Below are 21,111 nucleotides of genomic sequence, written 5' to 3'. Positions count from 1 at the left end.
TTCCACGAGAACAGTTTCATATTTCTTTGGGTGCCACTTGAAGGCTGGCACCCTCCACTGTCATAGCAATTATATGAGAGTTCTGAGTCTCTGATTTGTTGCTCATGGTGTAGAGAAAATCAGAATTGGTATTCAATGATTCCAAAGAGACATAAGATATATGGAATGAGTGAATTAGAAAATGGAATGAATTAAAAGAGGAATGAAATGGGAGAGAAAACGAAAATTAGGGAGCTAAGTAGAAAAGAAATTAGAAGAAGATGGAAAAGAGTTTGACGAAGAAAAGACAAAGAAATGTGTAACTATGGAGGCGGCGCAGTGAAACCCTAGCAGAGCGTCGGGCGCTAGATGAGGAGTACGTACTCCCGGGAGTCTATGCCATTTGAGCTATTAGTCATTGGCTTAAAATTTTGGAAAGATAGGAGATTCGAACCCGCAACCTCTTAATCGAGTATGGGGAGTCTATGCCATTTGAACTATTACTCATTGGCAATGTTCAAATAAGATTACTTCCAAAGCTAATTTTATGTATATTATATTATATATTTGACGATAAGTTTAAAATTTTAAATATTTTAAATAAATATCACTTTAAGATAATTTCAAAATTAAGATATATTTAAAATATATAAAATATAATCAAATAAAATATGATACTCATCATTTAAAAATTGCATTTTTTAAAAAACAACATGATATCCAAAATCATTATAACATTCCTTATAAACACTTTAGTAAAATCTTTTTCGTTTAAAAGTTTTATCGAATTATATTAAACTAACATTCAATTAAATTTTAAAATTAAATGTTAGCCCAAAAGTCGTCGCAACATTCCTTAAAAAAGGTTGTATATATTTCTAAATTAGAATAAAATATCATGTAAAAATGACAATATGAAAAATAATGGATTTAATTAATGAATCATGTTAAATATAAAAAATTAATTAAATTAGTTATTTACATATAATATAAATTAGAATATAAAATATATATTAAAAATAGTATAAAATAATATGTTTATTTATATATAAATACATAATTATTGATATGGTTAATTTTTGAGTAAACGTGAAATAATTCCCTTATTTTTTATCTCAAAAAAAATAAATTTTAATTAATTAAAAATACAAAAATGTCCTACACTTTTTAAAATGCGAAATATTTAAATATTTTGACCAATTTATTCTTTTATACTTTGAATGGAAATATTTAAGTGTTTCATATTTTAAAAAGTCAGGAATATTTTTGTATTTTCAATTAATCAAGAACTTAATGTAGCGTTTGTTGTTTTGAGATATTGAGACAAAAATTGAGAGACTCAAATTAGTATCATGTTTGTTGGTTTAGAGACTGGTACTAAAATTTTTGTCTCTATCTCTAAAATTTCAGTATTTCAGTACCTCCAAAAAATAGGGACATAGGGGACTAAAACTTTTAGAGATAGAGACTGACACTTTAATAACATTTTATACCTAAAATACCCTCATTTCAATTAATTAATTCCAATTCTACCCTTTGTGCAAATTAAATTAGAGTTTCGTTCTTGTTTCAATTTCTGTCTCATATTTTACACCAAACAAAATATTGAGATTTATTTCAATCTCTGTCTTTTAGTCTCTGTCTCTCAGTCTCAGTCTTTCCGTCTCTTTTTCTTCACCAAACAATACCTGTGTCTTCTAATTAAAAGTTAGGGGACTTATTTATCTTTTTTTTTTTCTATTTTTCTTGTATGCATATATTTTTAATAGAGGAGTACTAGGACCAGCAAATTTTATAATTTGTAGTCATCAATTAGTTATTATTAATATTTTTAATGGTATAAAATTATATCTATAATAATATAAAATTATTCTATTTTCATTTGATAATTAAATATTGCCAAATTTTAATAAAAATGGTGTCTCTAGACTTTCTCTTCTTAATAATTAATAGCCAATTGCATAATAGCCTCCGTTGAAATTTCTCTATAAAATGATCCATTCTGCTACCATATGCCTACACCATTTCACAACTTGGAAGTTAATTACATATATTTTAACTTTGTGCTTTCATTCTTATCATTTTGCAATAATTGTTTCAGGCACCAAGGATGGCTTCAAATTCAAGCTCCAATTCGAAGAAAAACAAAGGCCGCCAAAAGATCGAGATGAAGAAGATGATGAAGGAGAGCAACTTGCAAGTGACATTCTCAAAGCGTCGCGGTGGGCTTTTCAAGAAAGCGAGCGAGCTAAGCACCCTTTGCGGTGTTGAGTTGGCACTCATCGTGTTCTCTCCGGGGAACAAGGCCTATTCTTTTGGGCACCCCAGCGTGGAAGCCCTCATCAAAAGCTTCACGGAAGGTGGGGGCCCGCCACACCTGGACGCCGCCACCGTCCACTTCACGACGGAGGCTCATGATGAGCTCAACACATTGCTGGCGAAGATCAACGAGGAGATCGAAGCGGAGAGGAAGCAGTTGGAGGAAATGAAACGCTGGCGGAAGGAGGCAGAGGCTAAGTGGTGGTGGGCTGCTCCTGTTGGTGAGATGAGTGTGCCCAAACTGAAGCAATATAAAGTGGCGCTGGAGGAGCTGAAGAAAACCGTTACTTGCCACTTTGAAAAGCTTCGTATTAACAAAGACCCTGTGGCTGTGGGGAATTATACTCCTAATAACATGATGCCGCTGCATGTGCCGATGCCAGTGCCGTTACCGCCAATATTTTTCTCGTCGCTGTTTCAAAACTCTCAGATGCATAATCATCATCAAGCATTTGGAGATGAGATACCGTACCACCAGTTTTATAGCTACACTGCCATGCTGCAGCAGGGAGGAGGATCTCCCTTTGGACCGTACACTCGTAACAACTAACAATGGCGAGCTTTTGAATTGTGATCACCCATGCATGTTCTGATCCTAGCATTTATGTTGTTTAATTTACTGTTAATTGTTATTCCAGCTGTTCGAGGAGTAGCTTCTACTTTCCTCTTCATTATTGGTCATATTTTAAATTTTCTGTTAAGTCTCTGTACATGCACCTATTTGCATGCAGTTTGAAAATAAAAATTAAAGCTGTGATACCCTTATCGTTTTCTTTTTAAAAATAAATAGCATCTTATTGCATTTTTATTATATTATACAATTCTTATAAAAATAAGATTTATCCATAGAGCGTATTTAATTTGAAGGAAAGGACAATAGAAATCAACCAAATTACATATTCAAATCAAATAAATAAAAGACCATCACTAAATAATTAATTAATTGACAAGTATATTTTTGTATGGTGATGTCTCTTATAGTATTTAATATTTACTGTAAGATTCAAAAATAAAAAATAGTCCACTTTATATTATTTTTATTTTTAGATAAATTAAATAAAAAATTACAAAAAAATTCACCTTCATATGTAGTCAAGTGTTTTTATATACCCACATTTTTTTTATTTTCTCTATCTATATTCAGTGGGCGAATGGATGTAAATTATTTTTTTTTTCAATTTTGGTGGAGAATGGATGTACATTCTTTTCTCGTGTAAATTTTTAATTATCAAAAGAAAATGAAAAGATATAAAGTATGTGTTTAGTTTAGTATTAATAATTTCATATAGTACATTTAGTTTGTTTTAAAATTTTATTTTTTTATTTGACTTTTTTTTGTTATCTCAAAAACAGATATAATTCTATAGTTTAACGTATGTTTATTATCAAAAACTAAAAATTGTAATTTTTGTGTTCACTTTTTCAGTTAGACTATTAATTACAGAAATTTATTTTTTATTTATCAATTTTATTTTTTATTATTTGTATCATAAATTTTATTTTTTTTTGTAATATTTTTTTCTAATATTCTCTCGTACATGTTATTACTTTTAAAATTCTTGTTATTTCTTGTTTATATGAGTTTTTTTACCACTATTATTATTTTTTTTATATGGAGCTTTTTTATTGTTTTATATTGTAATATATTCATCCCATTAGAAAGACAAAATTAAATAAAAATAAAAATAAAAATAATATTAGAATTACAAGAAGTGAAAATTATAACTAAAAGAATACTTAAAGTATTGAGAGTATTTAAAAAAATACGAAAATTTAAATATTTTTTATTAATTTAATTATTCTATTAGTCTTTATAGTTTCACCAAAATTGCAATTAAGTTCTTATATTTTTTTTCTTTTCAATTGAGCAGTGTAGGAATGTAATTAAAAAGAAAAAAATATAAGAATTTAATTGTAAGTTTGATGAAACTATAAAAACTAATAGAATAATTAAACTCTTTTTTTTATCTAAAAATAACTTTGAATAATATAATTCAAATAATATTTAATTTATTACATTTTATTTTGATATAAAAGTAGTCAAACATAAATTCTATTAACACTAATTTATTTTTAATTAAAAATTAATTTTATTCAAGTTACTGTATACTGACTGTAATATGAACACACAGAAATATTAGAATTATCCAACAATAATAAATGGCGGTAGACATATTAATTGATTAAGCATTACATATTAATTAAGTGTTACATTATTTTTTCGTGAAGATTTTCAATTGTATTTAGTGGGAGAATGGATGTACTCATGTACACCATTTTCTCGTGTAAATCTTCCATTATCAACAAGAAAATGGTAAAATATAAAGTATGTGTTTAATTTAGTATTAATAACTTTAAATCATATATTTAGTTTGGTTTAAAGTTTTATTCTCTTATTTAACTATTTTTTTTATTCTAAACACAAATATGACTCTATAGTCTAACATATGTTTATTATCAAAAATTAAAAATGGTAATTTCTATGTTTATATTTTCAATTAGACTGCTAATTAAATTTTTTTTATCGATTTTGTTCTTTATTATTTGTATCATAAATTTTATTGATTTTTTTTGTAATATTTGTTCTCTGATACTCTCACGTATGCATTTATTTTTAGAGTTCTTAATTTTTTTTATATATAAGATTTTTTTACCGCTATTATTTCTTTTTTGTATGGAGTTTTTGTTGTTGTTTTATATTATAATTCTATTAATCTCATTAAAAAGACTAAATTAAATAAAAAATTAAAAAAAAAGTAATATTAGAATTACAAGTAATAAAAATTATAGCTAAAAGAATACTAAAGAATAGTGAAAGTACAAAGAAAAGTACTAAAATTTAAATAATTTTTTATTGATTTAATTATTTTAAATTATAATTAGGTCTTTATATATTTTTTCTTTTTAATTGAACAGTATAGGAATGCAATTAAAAAGAAAATATAAAAAATTAATTAAAAATTTGATAAAATTATAAAGACTAATAGGATAATTAAATTTTTTTATATAAAAATAATTTTAAATAATATAATACAAACTAACATTTAATTTATTACAATCTATTTTGATATAAAAGTTATCAACCATAAACTCTATTAACACTAACACATTTTTAATTAAAAATAAATTTTATTCAAATTATAATATACTAACTTTAATTCAAACTCACAAAAAAATTGGAATTATCCAACAATAATAAATGGCGGTGGACATATTAATTAATTAAGCGTTACATGTTTAACTCAGCGTTAGTCACCCAAAAAAAATTTAACTCAGCGTTGACTCAATCATCTAATGAATTTTTTGTTAAATGAATTTTATTTGTTGGCTTTTAATTTTAAATTCTTTTTATTTATTGTTTCAATTTAAATTTGATATAGAGAATGAAAGCTGCACAAACGAAAAACCTTCTCAAGAAAATTTTTTTATTATTTATTAGTTTATTTTTAGTCAGTAATTATAATAATTTTTAATTATTTAAAAAATATTTTTATATATAAATACATTGTGATAAATTTTTGTACACGGATAATATTTTTTATTATTAATTAAATAATTAAAAATTATTAAGATTATTGACTAAAAATAAATAATAATAAAAAAATTTTATTAACATTTTAGAAATTATTAACGTTTTGTATTATAACTAATTAAATAATTAGAGCCAATGAACTCAAATGACATAGTATTTCCATATTCATCTAAGAAGTGGTAGATTTGAGTCTTACTGATCTTCGATAAGAAAAATTAAAAATTATTATGATTACTAATTAAAAATAAACTAATAAATAAAAAAGATTTTTTCGAGAGAGTTGTTTCTCTGTTTGTCTAGTTTTCATTTCCTATATCAAATTCAAAATTAAAATAATTAATAAAAAATAAGATTCAAAAATAAAAAAAGTCCACTTTATATTATTTTTATTTTTAGATAAATTAAAAAAAATTTTAAGTATAAAAAAATCCACTTTCTTGTGTAGTAAGTGTTTTATATATTTATTTTTTTATTTTCTCTATATTCAGTGAGAGAATGAATGTACATCCTTTTTTTGTGTAAATTTTTAATTATCAAAAAAACGAAAATATATAAAATATGTGTTTGGTTTTTTTTTGTGACTAAATATGTGTTTGGTTTAGTATTAATAACTTTATACGGTACATTTAATTTGTTTTAAAGTGACTATTTTTCTTGTTATTTCAAAAACAAATGTGATTCTGTAGTTTAGCGTATGTTTATTATCAAAAACTAAAAATTGTAATTGTTGTGTTCACTTTTTCGGTTTGACTATTAATTATAGAAATTTATTTTTTATTTATCAATTTTATTCTTTATTATTTGTATCATAATTTTTTTCAATTTTTTTTAATATTCTCTCGTACATGTTATTACTTTTAAAATTCTTGTTACTCCTTGTTTATATGAGTTTTTTTATTGCTATTATTCTTTTTTTTATATGGAGCTTTTTTATTATTTTATATTATAATTTATTAATCCCATTAGAGAGACTAAATTAAATAAAAAATTAAAACATAAGTAATATTAGAATTATAAGCAGTGAAAATTATAATTAAAAGAATACTAAAGAGTATTGAGAGTACTAAAAAAATACTAAAATTTAAATATTTTGTTGGTCTTTATAGTTTCACCAAAATTGCAACTAAGTTTCTATATTTTTTTTCTTTTCCAATTGAGCAGTGTAGGAATGCAATTAAAAAGAAAAATATAAAGATCTAATTGCAAATTTGATAAAACTACAAAGATTAACAGAATAATTAAACTTTTTTTTTATTTAAAAATAACTTTGAATAATATAATCCAAATAATATTTAGTTTATTACAATCTATTTTGATATAAAAATAGTCAAACATAAATTCCATTAACACCAACTCATTTTTAATTAAAAATTAATTTTATTCAAATTACTGTATATTAAATATAATCCGAACACACAGAAATATTAGAATTATCGCAATAATAAATGGTTGTAGGCTATTAATTAATTAAGCATTGTATATTAATTAAGCGTTGACCTACACGGTGTGATCAATTTCTGTCAAATATGAATTAAACGTTACATATTAATTAAGTGTTACATCATTTTTCTCGTGTACAAGGGGAATGAATGTACACCATTTTCTCGTGTAAATCTTTAATTGTCAGAAAAAATGATAAGATGTAAAGTTTTTTTTTTTTTGGTGACTAAATAGAAAAGAAAGAAAAAAAAAGAGACAAAACCAAATTAATTGGCTAGAGTCATATCTAAATCTATTAGATGTTGAAGCTCACTCCATGGTTGGCTCCAATTCGAGTGAATGTCCGCGACAGAAGCAGCTGCTTTAGCCATACAATCTGCAACACTATTTGCAGTCCTCTGAATTAAAAGAATAGAGACTCTCCAATTCCAATTCATAACCTCCTGTATATGTTTTGCCAAATCCCATTCCGGAATATCCTTACCAAGCATTCTTTGGTTTACCAAGAAAAGAGCTTCTAAACAGTCTGTTTCACAAATAACCTCACGAAATCCACTCTCCCAAGCAAGAAGTAAGCCTCTCCAAATTGCATACAATTCAGCAAAAAGAACACTGCACACTTCGACTTTCCCAGTGCAACCTTTCAACCAACATCCATCAGGATTGCGAATGATACAACCAAAACTAGCATAGCCAGAAGGAGCAAACCAACTAGCATCACAATTCAATTTAACAGAATAAACTGGAGGTGGAACCCAATGCAAACAAAGTGAAGGAGGAGACAGAGATTGATGCATAGCAAAAATAGTGTGAAACTCCCTTACTGAACTACGAATCAAACTCACCACTTTACTAGCACTCCATGAATCATCTATATTAAATAAGTCATGGTTCCTGCTTCTCCAAATCCACCAGATGGTCGAAAAGAAAAGAAAAATATTTTCACTCCTTGCACCTCTATAGAGCCAATCATGTAAATTCGAGTTATCTGAATACAGGCCTAAAAGGTTCCAGACCTCCTTGGCACTAGGGCACTCCCGAAGACAATGAAGAATTGATTCAGAACCATTCTGACATCGATGACAGGTGCTAGATAAAGCTAAACCACGACCTAAACGAAACTCTGCCGTAGGAATAGCATTATGAAGACTGAGCCAAATCAAGAACTTGTACTTCTCAGGAATATGCAGTCGCCATATCCACAACCAATTATCATGCTCATTCCAGTCAAACTTTCTTTTAGCTAGCCAACTATACCCACTCCTAGCTGAGTAAAGTCTAGAAGATGCCACACCCCACGACCAACCCGAACTCTCTCCAGCATTCAAATCTGGATTATAAGCATTCAAACGCTGTTTGACATCTTCTGGAATGATAGAGAAAATATCATGGAGATTCCATTGACCATCTTTCCAAACGTCTCTAATAGTTAAATCAGAGTCAGATATATGTACAAAAGGGACATCTTGAGCAATTGGACCCTCAATACTCCAATTGTCAAACCAAAAAGATTGATCAAGTGACCCAACGCACCAAGAGAAGGCATCCTTAAGAGCACCAAAAGCCTTTGAGATACTCTTCCAAACATGAGAAGCATTGCAAGGGACAGGGCCATCTAAAACTCCCTCATTCCTCATATACTTCGCCCTCAATAGAGCAACCCAAGGCTTGTCCTGACAATGAAAAAGTTGCCACACCAATTTACCAAGTAAAGATATATTAACACACGCAGGATCTCTAACACCCAGGCCACCAAATTTTTTTGGAGTGATCACGGTCCTCCAATTAACAAGAGAAAGACCTTTACCATCAACTTGACCCTTCCAAAGGAACTGTCTCATCATAGAAGATAATTTATCGCAAACCCAATTTGGAAAAAAAGATACCTGCATATGATAGACAGGAATGGATGCTGCAACAGAATTGATCAGGCAAAGTCTCCCTGCTTTATTTAGAAGCCTTCCTTTCCAATTAGCTACTCTTCCCCTCACCTTTTCAATCACCGAATGAAAAGAAGCCCTACTGGTACAGGAATGATTAAGGTTAACTCCAAGATATCTTCCTAAGTCCAAAGCAAAACGTATTAAAGAAACACTAGTAAAAATATCTCTTCTACGAGCAGTCACATTTTTAGAACAAAAAGCTTTAGACTTTTCAAGATTCACTTTCATGCCAGATGCCTTGCAAAAAATGTTAAGAGAATGCATGACCATTGGACCTGACTCTTTGTAGCCTGACAGAAGAGTAAGAGATCATCTGCAAACATCAAATGAGAAAATTTTGGGCCACCCCTAGTGACAGAAACTGGTTTCCACACACCCTCGACCACCTTATGAGATATATAGCAAGCAAGTCTTTCCATACAAAGCACAAATAAGTAAGGAGACATTGGATCGCCCTGTCTAAGCCCCCTTCTAGGAGCAAAACTATCCAATCTATTCCCATTCCACATAATAGAAAGAGATGATGCACGGACACAAGTCATAATCAAATTAACAGTGATGATAGGAAAACCAAAAGCAATGAGAGTACTCTCCAAAAACCTCCAATCCATCCTATCATAAGCTTTTTCAAGATCAATTTTAAAAGCAAGAGTACCTTTCTTGGATTTTGTATGCTTCATGAAATTCAGAATTTCTTGGGCCACAATAATATTATCAGGAGCACCACGACCCGGAATAAAACCTCCTTGTAAAGGACTAACAATATCTAGAAGAAAAGGCCGAAGTCGGTTAGTCAATACTTTTGTGATAATTTTATAAACAACATTACACAAGCTAATAGGCCTGAAATCCTTCATAAAGGTAGGGTTATCAATTTTAGGAATAAGCACAATCAGAGTTTCCATGATGCTAGGATTTAAGAACTCTCCCAAAAAAGCGCTCCGGACAATATTCCAAATCTCAGTGCCTACTATCTCCCAATATTCTTTAAAAAAATAAGCTTGAAAGCCATCTGGACCAGGAGCCTTAAAAGGGCTCATACTGAATACTGCTGTCTTGACTTCCGCAAAAGAGACAGGGTCAATTAACCTGGCACAAGCCTCAGTACTTAGAGTGGGCATCGGAACATCCCCTAAACAATCAACCTCAACCTCTTCCGTTGTACCAAAGAGATTCTTGTAAAAAGAGAGAGCTTCTTCCTGGAGAATATCTGGATCAGTAGACCAAGACCCATCTCTAACATATAATCCATGTACTCTATTATGGTTTCTACATACCAAAGTCTGAAGATGAAAGAATTTAGTGTTTCTATCCCCATACTTGACCCACTGCTCTCTAGATTTCTGGTACCAAAAAAGTTCCTCTTGCAACAAAAGCCTATTGTAATCTTCCCTCAGTTCAGCTTCTTTAATTCTCAGAGATAACACATCGGTAACCTCCAAACGCCGTTGAATCTGATCAATCTGATATTCCAGCTTATTTTTTCGCACAAAAATATTTCCAAAAATCTTTGAGTTGAAGTCCAAAGAAGCCTGTTGAACCATCTTAAGCCTTTCGGTAACACTTCCAAACTCTTGATTCCAAGCCTTACTAATAACATGTTTATAAGAAGGATGTGTTGCCCACGCAGCTTGGAACCTAAAAGGACGTGAGCCTTTCACTCTGGGGCTACCATGACAACGAACTAAAATAGGACAATGATCAGAATGAAGCCTGCTAAGAATTTCAGAATAACCCTCAGGAAACATTGTCATCCACGCCTCATTAACTATAGCTCTATCCAACCTTTTAGCCAAGTCCCTGCCAGCCTGAACTGCTCTATACCAAGTATATCTCCTACCAGTCACTTTAAGATCAAAGAGCTCACAGTCATCTAGAGTAGTAGTTAATAGACTAGCTCTGTGAGAAGAAAAATAAGCACCTGTACTCTCATCTGGTGCCACAATCTCATTAAAATCACCAACGGCCATCCATGGTCTATTATGGCCTGAATTAATAGAACGCAAATGATCCCAAAGTATACATCTTTTTTCGAATTGAGGACTCCCATATACTGCACTACAAAGCCAAACTAAGTTACCCACACTCACTTTTACTGTGATACATTGGTCAATTTGATCAATAACCACACAAGAAGCATTAGCAATAGAAGATAGAAACCAAATGCCACCCCTGTGTCCTACTGCTTCCTCAATACCAACACAATGAAAACCCAACTTATCCCAAAAATTCTTCAAATTATTAAACATGGTATGAGTCTCAAAGAGAAAGAAGAAAGATGGTTTATATATTCTCACCAAATTTTTGCAATGCACACGGGCCATGCACCCCTCACATTCCAGGCTATGATATTGAAACTATCCATAAAAACAGCAAAAAGGAAGCTCCAATAACAAACCCGAGACTCAACATGATGTCCCTGTCTTCGACGATCCTGCCTTTAATGGACTCTCAAGTTGCAGCCCAATTTTCTCCGTCGAAACTTGTACCATACCCGCCGTCGATGCTCCATCCTTATCTACTGGTGAATTCTGCAAAGAGTTTGGGCGAGGACGCTTTCGCACAGTGCCATTTGTTGTCTCACCTTGCTGCTGATGATGAACATTGTGCCGGGTCCCCGAAGAAGCCACACTAACCGGTTTTCCAATATTGATGCCCCTGCTTAATTTTACTTTGGATCCAGTTGCATGTGTTGTACGTTGGTGATTAGGCCTTGTCCAAGTATTGGTAGCCTTGTTAGGAGTCTTCTTTACTTTTGGTTGGACCTGATGGGTGCTAAGAGAAGGCTTTTGACCCATTTTATACTTTCCTTTCCTAATCACTTGAGTCCAACCTTCCAAATCCTCATGTTGTGCATGGTCTACATGAACAGCATGCAAATCACTCTCCACCAAATCCGGGACAGTAACATTTACAGTCTCATCTCCAAGATTCTTGCCAAAATGAAAACTTGCCTTTTCTACATGTACTGGATTTTTTGAATTTGAGCTTTCTGGCTGCTTTGCTACATCGCTGATCACCTTGGTATTAGTTCCTCCTCCTGCATTGCTGTCAGTCTTGCACACCTTCATATCATGACCAAACTTGAGACAGGAGCCACAAATAAGGTGAAGACTTTCATATTCAACCTCATATTCAACACCTTCAACAAGAATCTTCTTAGTCACTGGCAATCCTAAATCTATCTGAACACAGGCTCGAGCATATCGTCCTCTTTCAGCTAATTTTGTTGCCAAATCAACCTTAACGGGAATGCCAACTGTAGCCGCAACACGGAGCATTGCATCTTCTTGGTAGCACCAAATTGGTAATCCGGAAATTCTAATCCACACTAAAGTTGCTCCAAAACAGTTTTCACTTGATCTAAACTCTTGATCCCAAGGCTTCACAGCCACATAATTTTCCTCGATCATCCACGGACCTCCTAAGAGAACCTTTTCTCGCTCCTCAGCTACATCAAACTAGCACCTTAATCATATATTTAGTCTAGTTTAAAGTTTTATTTTTTAGTTTGACTATTTTTTTAATTTTAAATAAAAATGTGATTCTATAGTCTAACGTATGATTATTATCAAAAATTAAAAATTGTAATTTCTATGTTTACATTTTCAATTAGATTATTAATTAAAAAAAATATTTTTATTTATCAATTTTATTCTTTATTATTTGTATAATAAATTTTATTGCCTTTTTTGGTAATATTTTTTTTATACTCTCTCATGTATGTTATTATTTTTAGAGTTCTTATTTTTTTTGTATATATGATTTTTTTTACCGCTATTGTCATTTCTTTTTTGTATGGAGTTTTTTTTGTTGTTTTTATATTGTAATTATATTAATCCCATTAGAAAGACTAAATTAAATAAAAAGTTAAAATAAAAGTAATATTAGAAGAGAATTATAAATAGTGAAATTATAGCTAAAAAAATACTAAAGAGTAGCGAGAATACTAAAAAAAGTACTAAAATTTAAATAACTTTTTATTGATTTAATTATTTTAAATTGTAATTAGGTCTTTCTATATATATATATAATTGACCAGCATAGGAATGCAATTAAAAAAAAAAAAAACATAAGGAACTAATTGAAAATATGATAAAATTATATGGATTAATAGAATAATAAAAAATTTTTTTTATCTAAAAATGACTTTAAATAATAGAATCCAAATTAAAATTTAGTTTATTACAGTCTATTTTAATATAAAAGTTGTCGACTATAAACTCTACCAACACTGACTCATTTTTAATTAAAAATAAATTTTATTCAAATTATAATATACGAATTTTAATTTGAACACACAAAAATATTGGAATTATCCAAAAATAATAAAAGACGGTGGACATATTAATTAATTAAGCGTTATATACTTAACTAAGCATTGATTCAACAATCTAATAAATTTTTTTGTCAAATAAATCTTATTTGTTGGCTTTTAATTTTAAATTCTTTTTATTTATTGTTTCAATTTTAAATTTGATATAGAGAATGAAAGCTACACAAACAAAAAACCTTATCGAGAAAAATTTTTTGATTGTTTATTAGTTTATTTTTAGTTAGTAATTATAATAATTTTTAATTATTTAAAATTTATTTTTATATATAAATACATTGTGATGAATTTTTGTACATAGATAATATTCTTTTATTACTAATTAAATAATTAAAAATTATTAAGATTATTGACTAAAAATAAATAATAATAAAAAAATTTTATTAACATTTTAGAAATTATTAACTTTTTGTATTATTACTAATTAAATAATTAAAAATTATTATGATTGCTAACTAAAAATAAACTAGTAAATAAAAACGATTTTTTTCGAAAGAATTGTTTCTCTATTTATCTAGCTTTCATTCCCTATATCAAATTTAAAATTAAAATAATCAACAAGAAATAAGATTTAAAAATAAAAATAGTCCACTTTATATTATTTTTATTTTAAGATAAATTAAATAAAAAATTTTTAAGTACACAAAAATCCACCTTCTTGTGTAATAAGTATTTTATATATCCACTTTTTTTTTTAAATTTTTCCTGTATTCAGTGGGAGAATTAATGTACATTATTTTTTCGTGTAAATTTTTAATTATTAAAAGAAAATGGAAAGATATAAAGTATGTGTTTGATTTAGTATTAAAAACTTACATGGCAAATTAGTTGGAGTACGTATTCCTCATCTAGCGCCCGACGCTCTGATAGGGTTTTACTGCGCCGCTTCCATGGTTACACCTTTCTTTGTCTTTTCTTCGTAAAACTCTTTTCCATCTTCTTCTACTTTCTTTTCTTAATTTCTTTTCCACTTAGCTCCCTAATTTTCGTTTTCTCTCCCAATTCATTCCGTTTTCTAATTCATTCATTCCATATATCTTATGTCTCTTTGGAATCATTGAATACCAATTCTGATTTTCTCTACACCATGAGCAACAAATCAGAGACTCAGAACCCTCATATAATTGCTATGACGGTGGAGGCCACCTTCAAGTGGCACCCAAAGAAATATGAAACTGCTCTCATGGAATTGTCGGGGTTTGGGGAGACCCCTGACAATCCACAATCTTAAAGGGATTTGCAAATCCTACTCCCCCGAGGTTGGTTTTATATGTGAAACAAAAAATCAATCTCGACAAGTTGAAGGAAAACTAAGATCTTGTGGTTTCAAGGAATGGTTTATTGTAGATCCGGATGGATTATCAGGGGGTTTGGCAATAGCATGGAGGGATGGTTGTACTGTTCAGATTTTACAGCCTGGTAGATTTTTCATTGCGGCATCAGTTTTGACAGTTGGTTCTAATGATCCCTATGGTGTTCTAGGTGTTTATCTCAGTTCAAATGATCAACATAGAATGACTCAATTTGCTTAATTAACTTCAGTCACCCAACCGTTCGATGGTAAGGTTGTGTTAATGGGGGATTTTAATGCCATTTCTAATCAATTGGAGAAAGAAGGTGGGGGTGCTAAATCTCCTTCTTCTATTGAAACTTCTAATAGTTTTATTGATGATAATTCCCTGATTGATATTGGTATGGTCGGAAGACCATTCACTTGGTCAAATAGACGGAGGGGTGATGAGTTGATACAAGAAAGACTGGACCGATTCCTGGTAGGAGTTGATTGGCAGCAACTCTATCCCAATGCAACGGTTCTCAGACTGTCAGAATCAGGCTCGGATCATGCCCCTCTTCTCCTAGACTCTAATCCGAGAACTGAGAGATCTAAACGCCGATTCAAATTCCAAGAAAGATGGTGTTCCAATGATGAAATAAGGCAGATTGTTAGAGAGGTTTGGCATGAACAGATTGATAGTTCAGCCATGTATATCCTAGCTAAAAAAATAAAGCGTTGTCGGCATAAGATTGTCAGATGGTAGCAAGAACACAGATCTAATTCGAAGGTGGAGATTGATTTACTACAGTCGGAATTAGAGGAACTTCGTTTAGTAGGAATTCATGGAGGCGACATCATTTCAGAAATAGAGGACAAACTTGAAAAAGCATTGCAAAATGAGGAATCTTATTGGAAAGATAAGTCTAGAGTCAAATGGCTCAAATCTGGTGATCAGAATACAGCTTTCTTCCATCAGAAATTTAGAAACCGAACCCGAAGGAATAGAATTTGGCAACTAACTGGCAGTGATGGTGAAGTGGCTACTTCAAATGCTGGTATTGCTTCTGTGGCTGAATCTTATTTCAAGGACATCTTTTCCTCCACTTCTCATGAGAACCCTGAACCTCTGTTTATTGATTTTGAACCTAAGGTTACAGCTCACATGAACCGTAGGCTTCAAAGACCAGTGACTATGGAGGAAGTGAAACGCGCAACATTTAGCATTCATCCTCAAAGTGCTCCAGGAGATGATGGTATGACAGCAAAATTTTTTCAAAGCTTCTAGAACATACTTAGTGGTGATGTGTTTCGAGCAGTTAAGAGCTTCTTTTCTAGGGGCAGAATCTTAAAGAGTTTTAACCACACTCAGATCTGTCTTATTCACAAGATTTCTGATGCTAAAGATATGACTCAGGTAAGACCAATAAGCCTATCTTCAGTCTTTTACAAGATTATCTCCAAAGTATTTGTACATAGGCTTCAGGGTATGATGAATAGACTAATTAGCCCTACGCAGAGTGCTTTTATTAAAGGCAGATTAATCTCTGATAATATTCTAATTGCTCACGAGTGTATGCATTACTTGAAGAACAAAAAAAGGGGTCTCGAAAATGAAATGGCGCTAAAATTAGATATGAGTAAGGCATATGATAGGGTGGAATGGCACTTTCTTTGGTTTATATTGGAGAAGTTTGGTTTTGACTCCCGATGGATCATGTGGATTCGAGAATTAGTGACAACTATTTCTTATTCTGTTATTGTGGAAGGACAACCTTATGGTTTCTTCAAACCAAATAGAGGTATTCGACAAAGAGATCCTCTATCCCCCTATCTTTTTCTTTTTTGTGCAGAAGGTCTCTCCTTCTTGCTACACAAGGCAGAACAAAACAGACTAATTTAGGGTCTTCAGATACATAGGCGATGTCCCAAGGTCAACCACCTCCTGTTTGCTGATGATTCCATTTTATTCTGTAATGCTAATCCTGAAGCATGTTCAAATATCCTGCATTTATTGAATTCTTATGAAAGCATCAGTGGCCAGAGTGTTGAGTTAAGAAATTAACTAAATTAATTAGTGATGACAAACATTATTTTTGACAAAATAAATAATTAGAGTGGTTTAATTAACAAGTATATGTTGCTAATTATTTATTATATGTTGCAGGCCAAAATGTGAATTACAGCCCAAATGGAATGAGAAACAAAACAAGATTGATGGGCTGGTAAATCAAGCAAAGCCCAAAAGGAAGCAAGCTTAAGAAATTAAAATGAGCCAAGCATATCTCTACCCGATCCAAGCCCAATTTTGTTTCAGCAAACAATTCCCTCCATCTTGCTCCAACCAAAGCAACGTTCCTCTCATCTCTAATCAAGTCAAATCAAGAGTTCAGAAAAGTAAGAAAGAGAAAGAGAGAAAAAGCTTCCTCCATAAGCCAATAACCAAAGAAGCAAGAGAGAGAGAGTTGAAGCTTGAAGCACAGAAGCTAAAACAGAAATCCCAAGCTAAATCAAGCTTAAGAAAGGTAATCCATCTCATCTTGCATGCATCAAATCTTCATCCCTTCTTCCCAACTCTCTGCTATATCCGAAAATGGCATTCAAGGGAAAGTTGGTCTCTGCCCTATTCTGCTTCACATCTACGGTCACAAGTGATACTTGGGGACCAAGTAGTTTTTCAATGGCTAAGATCAAGTTGACCAAAAGAAGATTTCTATTGTTACTGTTTTGTGGCTTTCGGTCAAATTGGAAAAGTCATAAGCAAAGGTTCTACTTTGATGCTTGAGAAGAAAAAGTAAGCTTGTAGGTTGTTGAAGCTCAAGGCTCAAGGTGTTGACCTTGGAAGAAGAACTCAGCCACATGCAAGGAGATATAAGAAGCTGGCTGTTCATTCAGAAGGTAAGGAGAGAAAACCAGTGAATAGAGGTTTTGTTCTGAGAGAGCACTTTGAAGAAGTTCAACTAACTGGACAATGTAACCTAATCAAAGGTGCATTCCGCCAGTATGAAGAACTAAATCAGAGGCTTGCTAATCTGGTTTTTCGCATAGCACAGAGGCTGTTGATGAAGTCAATCTCCTTCATGTTTTGCTGATTGTAATGTACTTTTCTAAGCTTATCTTTCTGTAATTTCTTGAGAGAAAAGGCATTGTGAGAAAGCTTGAGAAAAAGCCATGAGTGGAAAAAGGCTGAGAGATACACTTGAGAGAAAAGCCTAGAGTTATTTTCTGATTTCTTTAGGTTGATTAAGTGTCTTGTATCTAGTATCTGAATGGTATCCCTTTCTTAGTTGGGTTAGCACTAAGAGGTATAGTTAGGTATTAGCATAGCCAATGTCAAGTTAGGTTAGAACTTGAGTGTGAAAGGATTGGGTCAATCCTGTGTTATTGGTGTATGTAATACTGTTTACTATAGTGAAACAGTTGTGGAGGAGACTGGATGTAGGTTGCATAGCACAAGGCAACCGAACCAGGATACATGCTGGTGTTAGCTTTTCTCTTCTCTGCTGTGTTCTATTTTCTGATATTCATGAGACAAAAATAAATTGTCTCATAAATTTCCGCTGCTAAGTTAAAACAGAATCAGAATTGCAAATCTGTTTAAAAAGGGTAACAACAGTAATTAAAAAGGAAGGCATAGATTCAACCCCCCATTCTCTAAGCCTACCACAACCTTCAATTGGTATCAGGAGCTAAGGTCTCAAGAATCAAGCTTAACCGCTTGGAGCAAAGATCCAATGGCGAACAATCTGGGCACAACCACAATTGCCTACACCCTCACTGAAGGCCAGTCAAACAACCGGCCACCTTTCTTTAACGGAAAGAACTATTCCTACTGGAAAGAAAGGATAAGGATCTTCATCCAATCCATTGACTACAACTTATGGAAGATCGTTGTGAGTGGTCCCAAGATCCCAACAAAAACTAGTGCTGATGGAGTGGTGACTCCGAAAGAAGAAGCTGAATGGAATGAAGATGATAAGAAGAAGATAGAGCTGAACGCTAAAGCAATCAACCTTCTTCACTGTGCTATCAGCTTTGAAGAGTACCGGAAGGTGTCTAGATGCAAGACAGCCAAAGAAATCTGGGAAAAACTCCAGGTTACACACGAAGGCACTAAACAAGTCAAAGAAACGAGGATTGATATGCTGCGAAAAGAGTATGCGATGTTTAGCATGAAGGATGGAGAAAGCATTGATGAAGCATTTGAGAGATTCTCAATCATAATCAACAACCTTGATGCTATGGGTACAAACTATGCAGAACAAACCTTGGTGAGAAAACTCCTTAGAAGCCTCACAAAAGAGTGGAAAAACACTGCCACTGTCCTAACCGAGAGTAACAACATAAGTCCCATAACCTATGATGAGCTGAGAGGAAAACTCCTTGCCTATGAAGCCACACACACAAACACAGACTCAAAGAAAAAGGGAATAGCCCTCAAGTCACAAATAGAACCGAAAGAGAGTGAGTCTAGTGATGGTATTTCAGATGACGAACTTTTGTTTTTTGCTAGGAGATTTAGAAGGATGATGAAGAACAAAGGCAAATACAAGGGATCAAGTTCAAAGGAGCACAAGATAGACTTGAGCAAAGTGACGTGCCATCATTGCAAGGAGGCTGGACACTTCAAGTCAAACTGTCCAAAGCTCAAAAAGGAGGACAAAGGCAAGAAGGAAAGGAAGAAAGTACTCATGGCAGCTTGGGAGGATCTTGAGAATGACTCAAATGAAGAAGAAGAATCTGAAGAAGATGACAAAGACTGTTTCATGGCTGGAAACAACAATCTTGATGAGGTAAATTATTATGATTTGACCATTGAGGACTTGCATGTTATTATTGATGATCTCACCTTAAACACCTCAAAACTGCTTGATAAATACAATGGATGCAGATCTGAAAGAGATGTGTTAAGAGCTGAAAATGAATTTTTAAAAGAAAAAGTGAAGGAAACTGAATGTGCTTTGGACATCATTGAAGAAAACAGATTTCTAAAATCTGAACTTGAAAAATTAAAAGGAAAGCACATTGTGGATCCTTCACATGAGTTAATTGCTGAAAACAAAAGATTAAATGATATGATTAAAATGTTGAATGGTGACTTAGCAAAATTTGCTCAAGGTTCTAGCAACTTGGACAAATTACTTGCAAGTCAAAGACCATTGTTTGAAAAATCTGGTTTAGGCTACATAGCCAAGGAAGATGTTGTTTCTAACACATCCTCTATAAAATTTGTGGCTTCTTCATCAAATACCAAATCCATACCAAACAAATCAGGTATCGGATATGTTTCAAAATGTGAAGAAAAATCTGATGAAGAATGCACAAATGTAGCTGAGCCTTCACCAAGAACTGGTCCAAGTTCAAACCGGCCAGGTTTGGGTTATATTTCGAAAAATGAGGCTGCTTTCAAGAAACCAACTTTTCACAACAAAACCTCATTCTCGAAAGGCAAAAATATTCAAAAAAATTCTGGTGAAAATGCTTTTGCAAAGAGGAATAACTTTACCAAAAATCAGTTTGTCAAAAGAAATGCATCTCCTCCAAGAACCAGAAAATTTCAAAAATTTAATCATTTCAAGCAATATAACTCACATCAGTTTCAGCAACACACACCAGAAAATCATTGTGCTAATTGCAAGAAATTTGGTCACTCATATGCACAATGCTTCATTGAAAAGAGAGTTGTAGGAAACAAAGTCTACAATGTTATTTGTGATTTCAATGCACTTGGGCAACCAAGATGGATTAACTTCAAAGGATCCAAATTAATTTGGATACCTAAGGCTACTTGAAACTCATCATGCAGATTTGCCTAGCATCCAAGAACAAAAAGGACATGTGGTACATGGATAGTGGATGTTCAAGGCACATGACTGGAAGGTCAACCTACTTCATCAAACTAAATAAGTATGATGGAGGTTTTGTGACCTTTGGAGATGATGGTAAAGGTAAAATCATTGCTGTTGGAAAAGTAGGTAATGAGCAATCTACTTTCATTGATGATGTACTTTTGGTTTGTGGTTTAAAGCACAATCTTTTAAGTATAAGTCAGCTGTGTGATTTGGGATATTTAGTTGTTTTCAAAAAGCTTGAATGTTGTGTTGTCAATGAAAAGACAAATGAAGTGATGTTTGTTGCCAAGCGTTTCAATAATATGTATGGACTTACTCTTGATGAACTAAAGAATCAAAATGTAGCTTGTCTTCACTCTAAAGAATCTGAAAAGTGGTTATGGCACAAGAGATTGGGCCATGCAAGTATGTTTCAAATAAACAAACTTGTAAAGAAAGAA

At 32.1% G+C, this 21,111-nt stretch overlaps 2 protein-coding genes across 2 annotated transcripts; one reads left to right on the top strand and one right to left on the bottom strand.

Moving 5' to 3' along the window:
* The first annotated feature begins 1,701 nt into the window (after positions 1-1,701).
* LOC112746928 (agamous-like MADS-box protein AGL62) lies at positions 1,702-3,061 on the top strand. The gene has a single exon (XM_025795037.3). The coding sequence runs from the start codon at positions 2,090-2,092 to the stop codon at positions 2,846-2,848; it is 759 nt and encodes a 252-aa protein (XP_025650822.1). The 5' UTR covers positions 1,702-2,089; the 3' UTR covers positions 2,849-3,061.
* Positions 3,062-4,392: 1,331 nt separating this feature from the next.
* LOC114925333 (uncharacterized) lies at positions 4,393-11,183 on the bottom strand. The gene is made up of 2 exons (XM_029292914.1): positions 10,534-11,183; positions 4,393-4,411 (listed from the first exon to the last, which is right to left on the bottom strand). Exons 1-2 carry the CDS (start codon positions 11,181-11,183, stop codon positions 4,393-4,395), a joined length of 669 nt encoding a protein of 222 aa, XP_029148747.1.
* Positions 11,184-21,111: the final 9,928 nt, after the last annotated feature.

This window comes from Arachis hypogaea, chromosome 15 (assembly GCF_003086295.3).
Source record: "Arachis hypogaea cultivar Tifrunner chromosome 15, arahy.Tifrunner.gnm2.J5K5, whole genome shotgun sequence".
Taxonomy (NCBI): domain Eukaryota; kingdom Viridiplantae; phylum Streptophyta; class Magnoliopsida; order Fabales; family Fabaceae; genus Arachis; species Arachis hypogaea.
The sequence above is the reverse complement of the archived record's forward strand: the minus strand, read 5'-3'. Positions and strand labels throughout refer to the sequence as shown.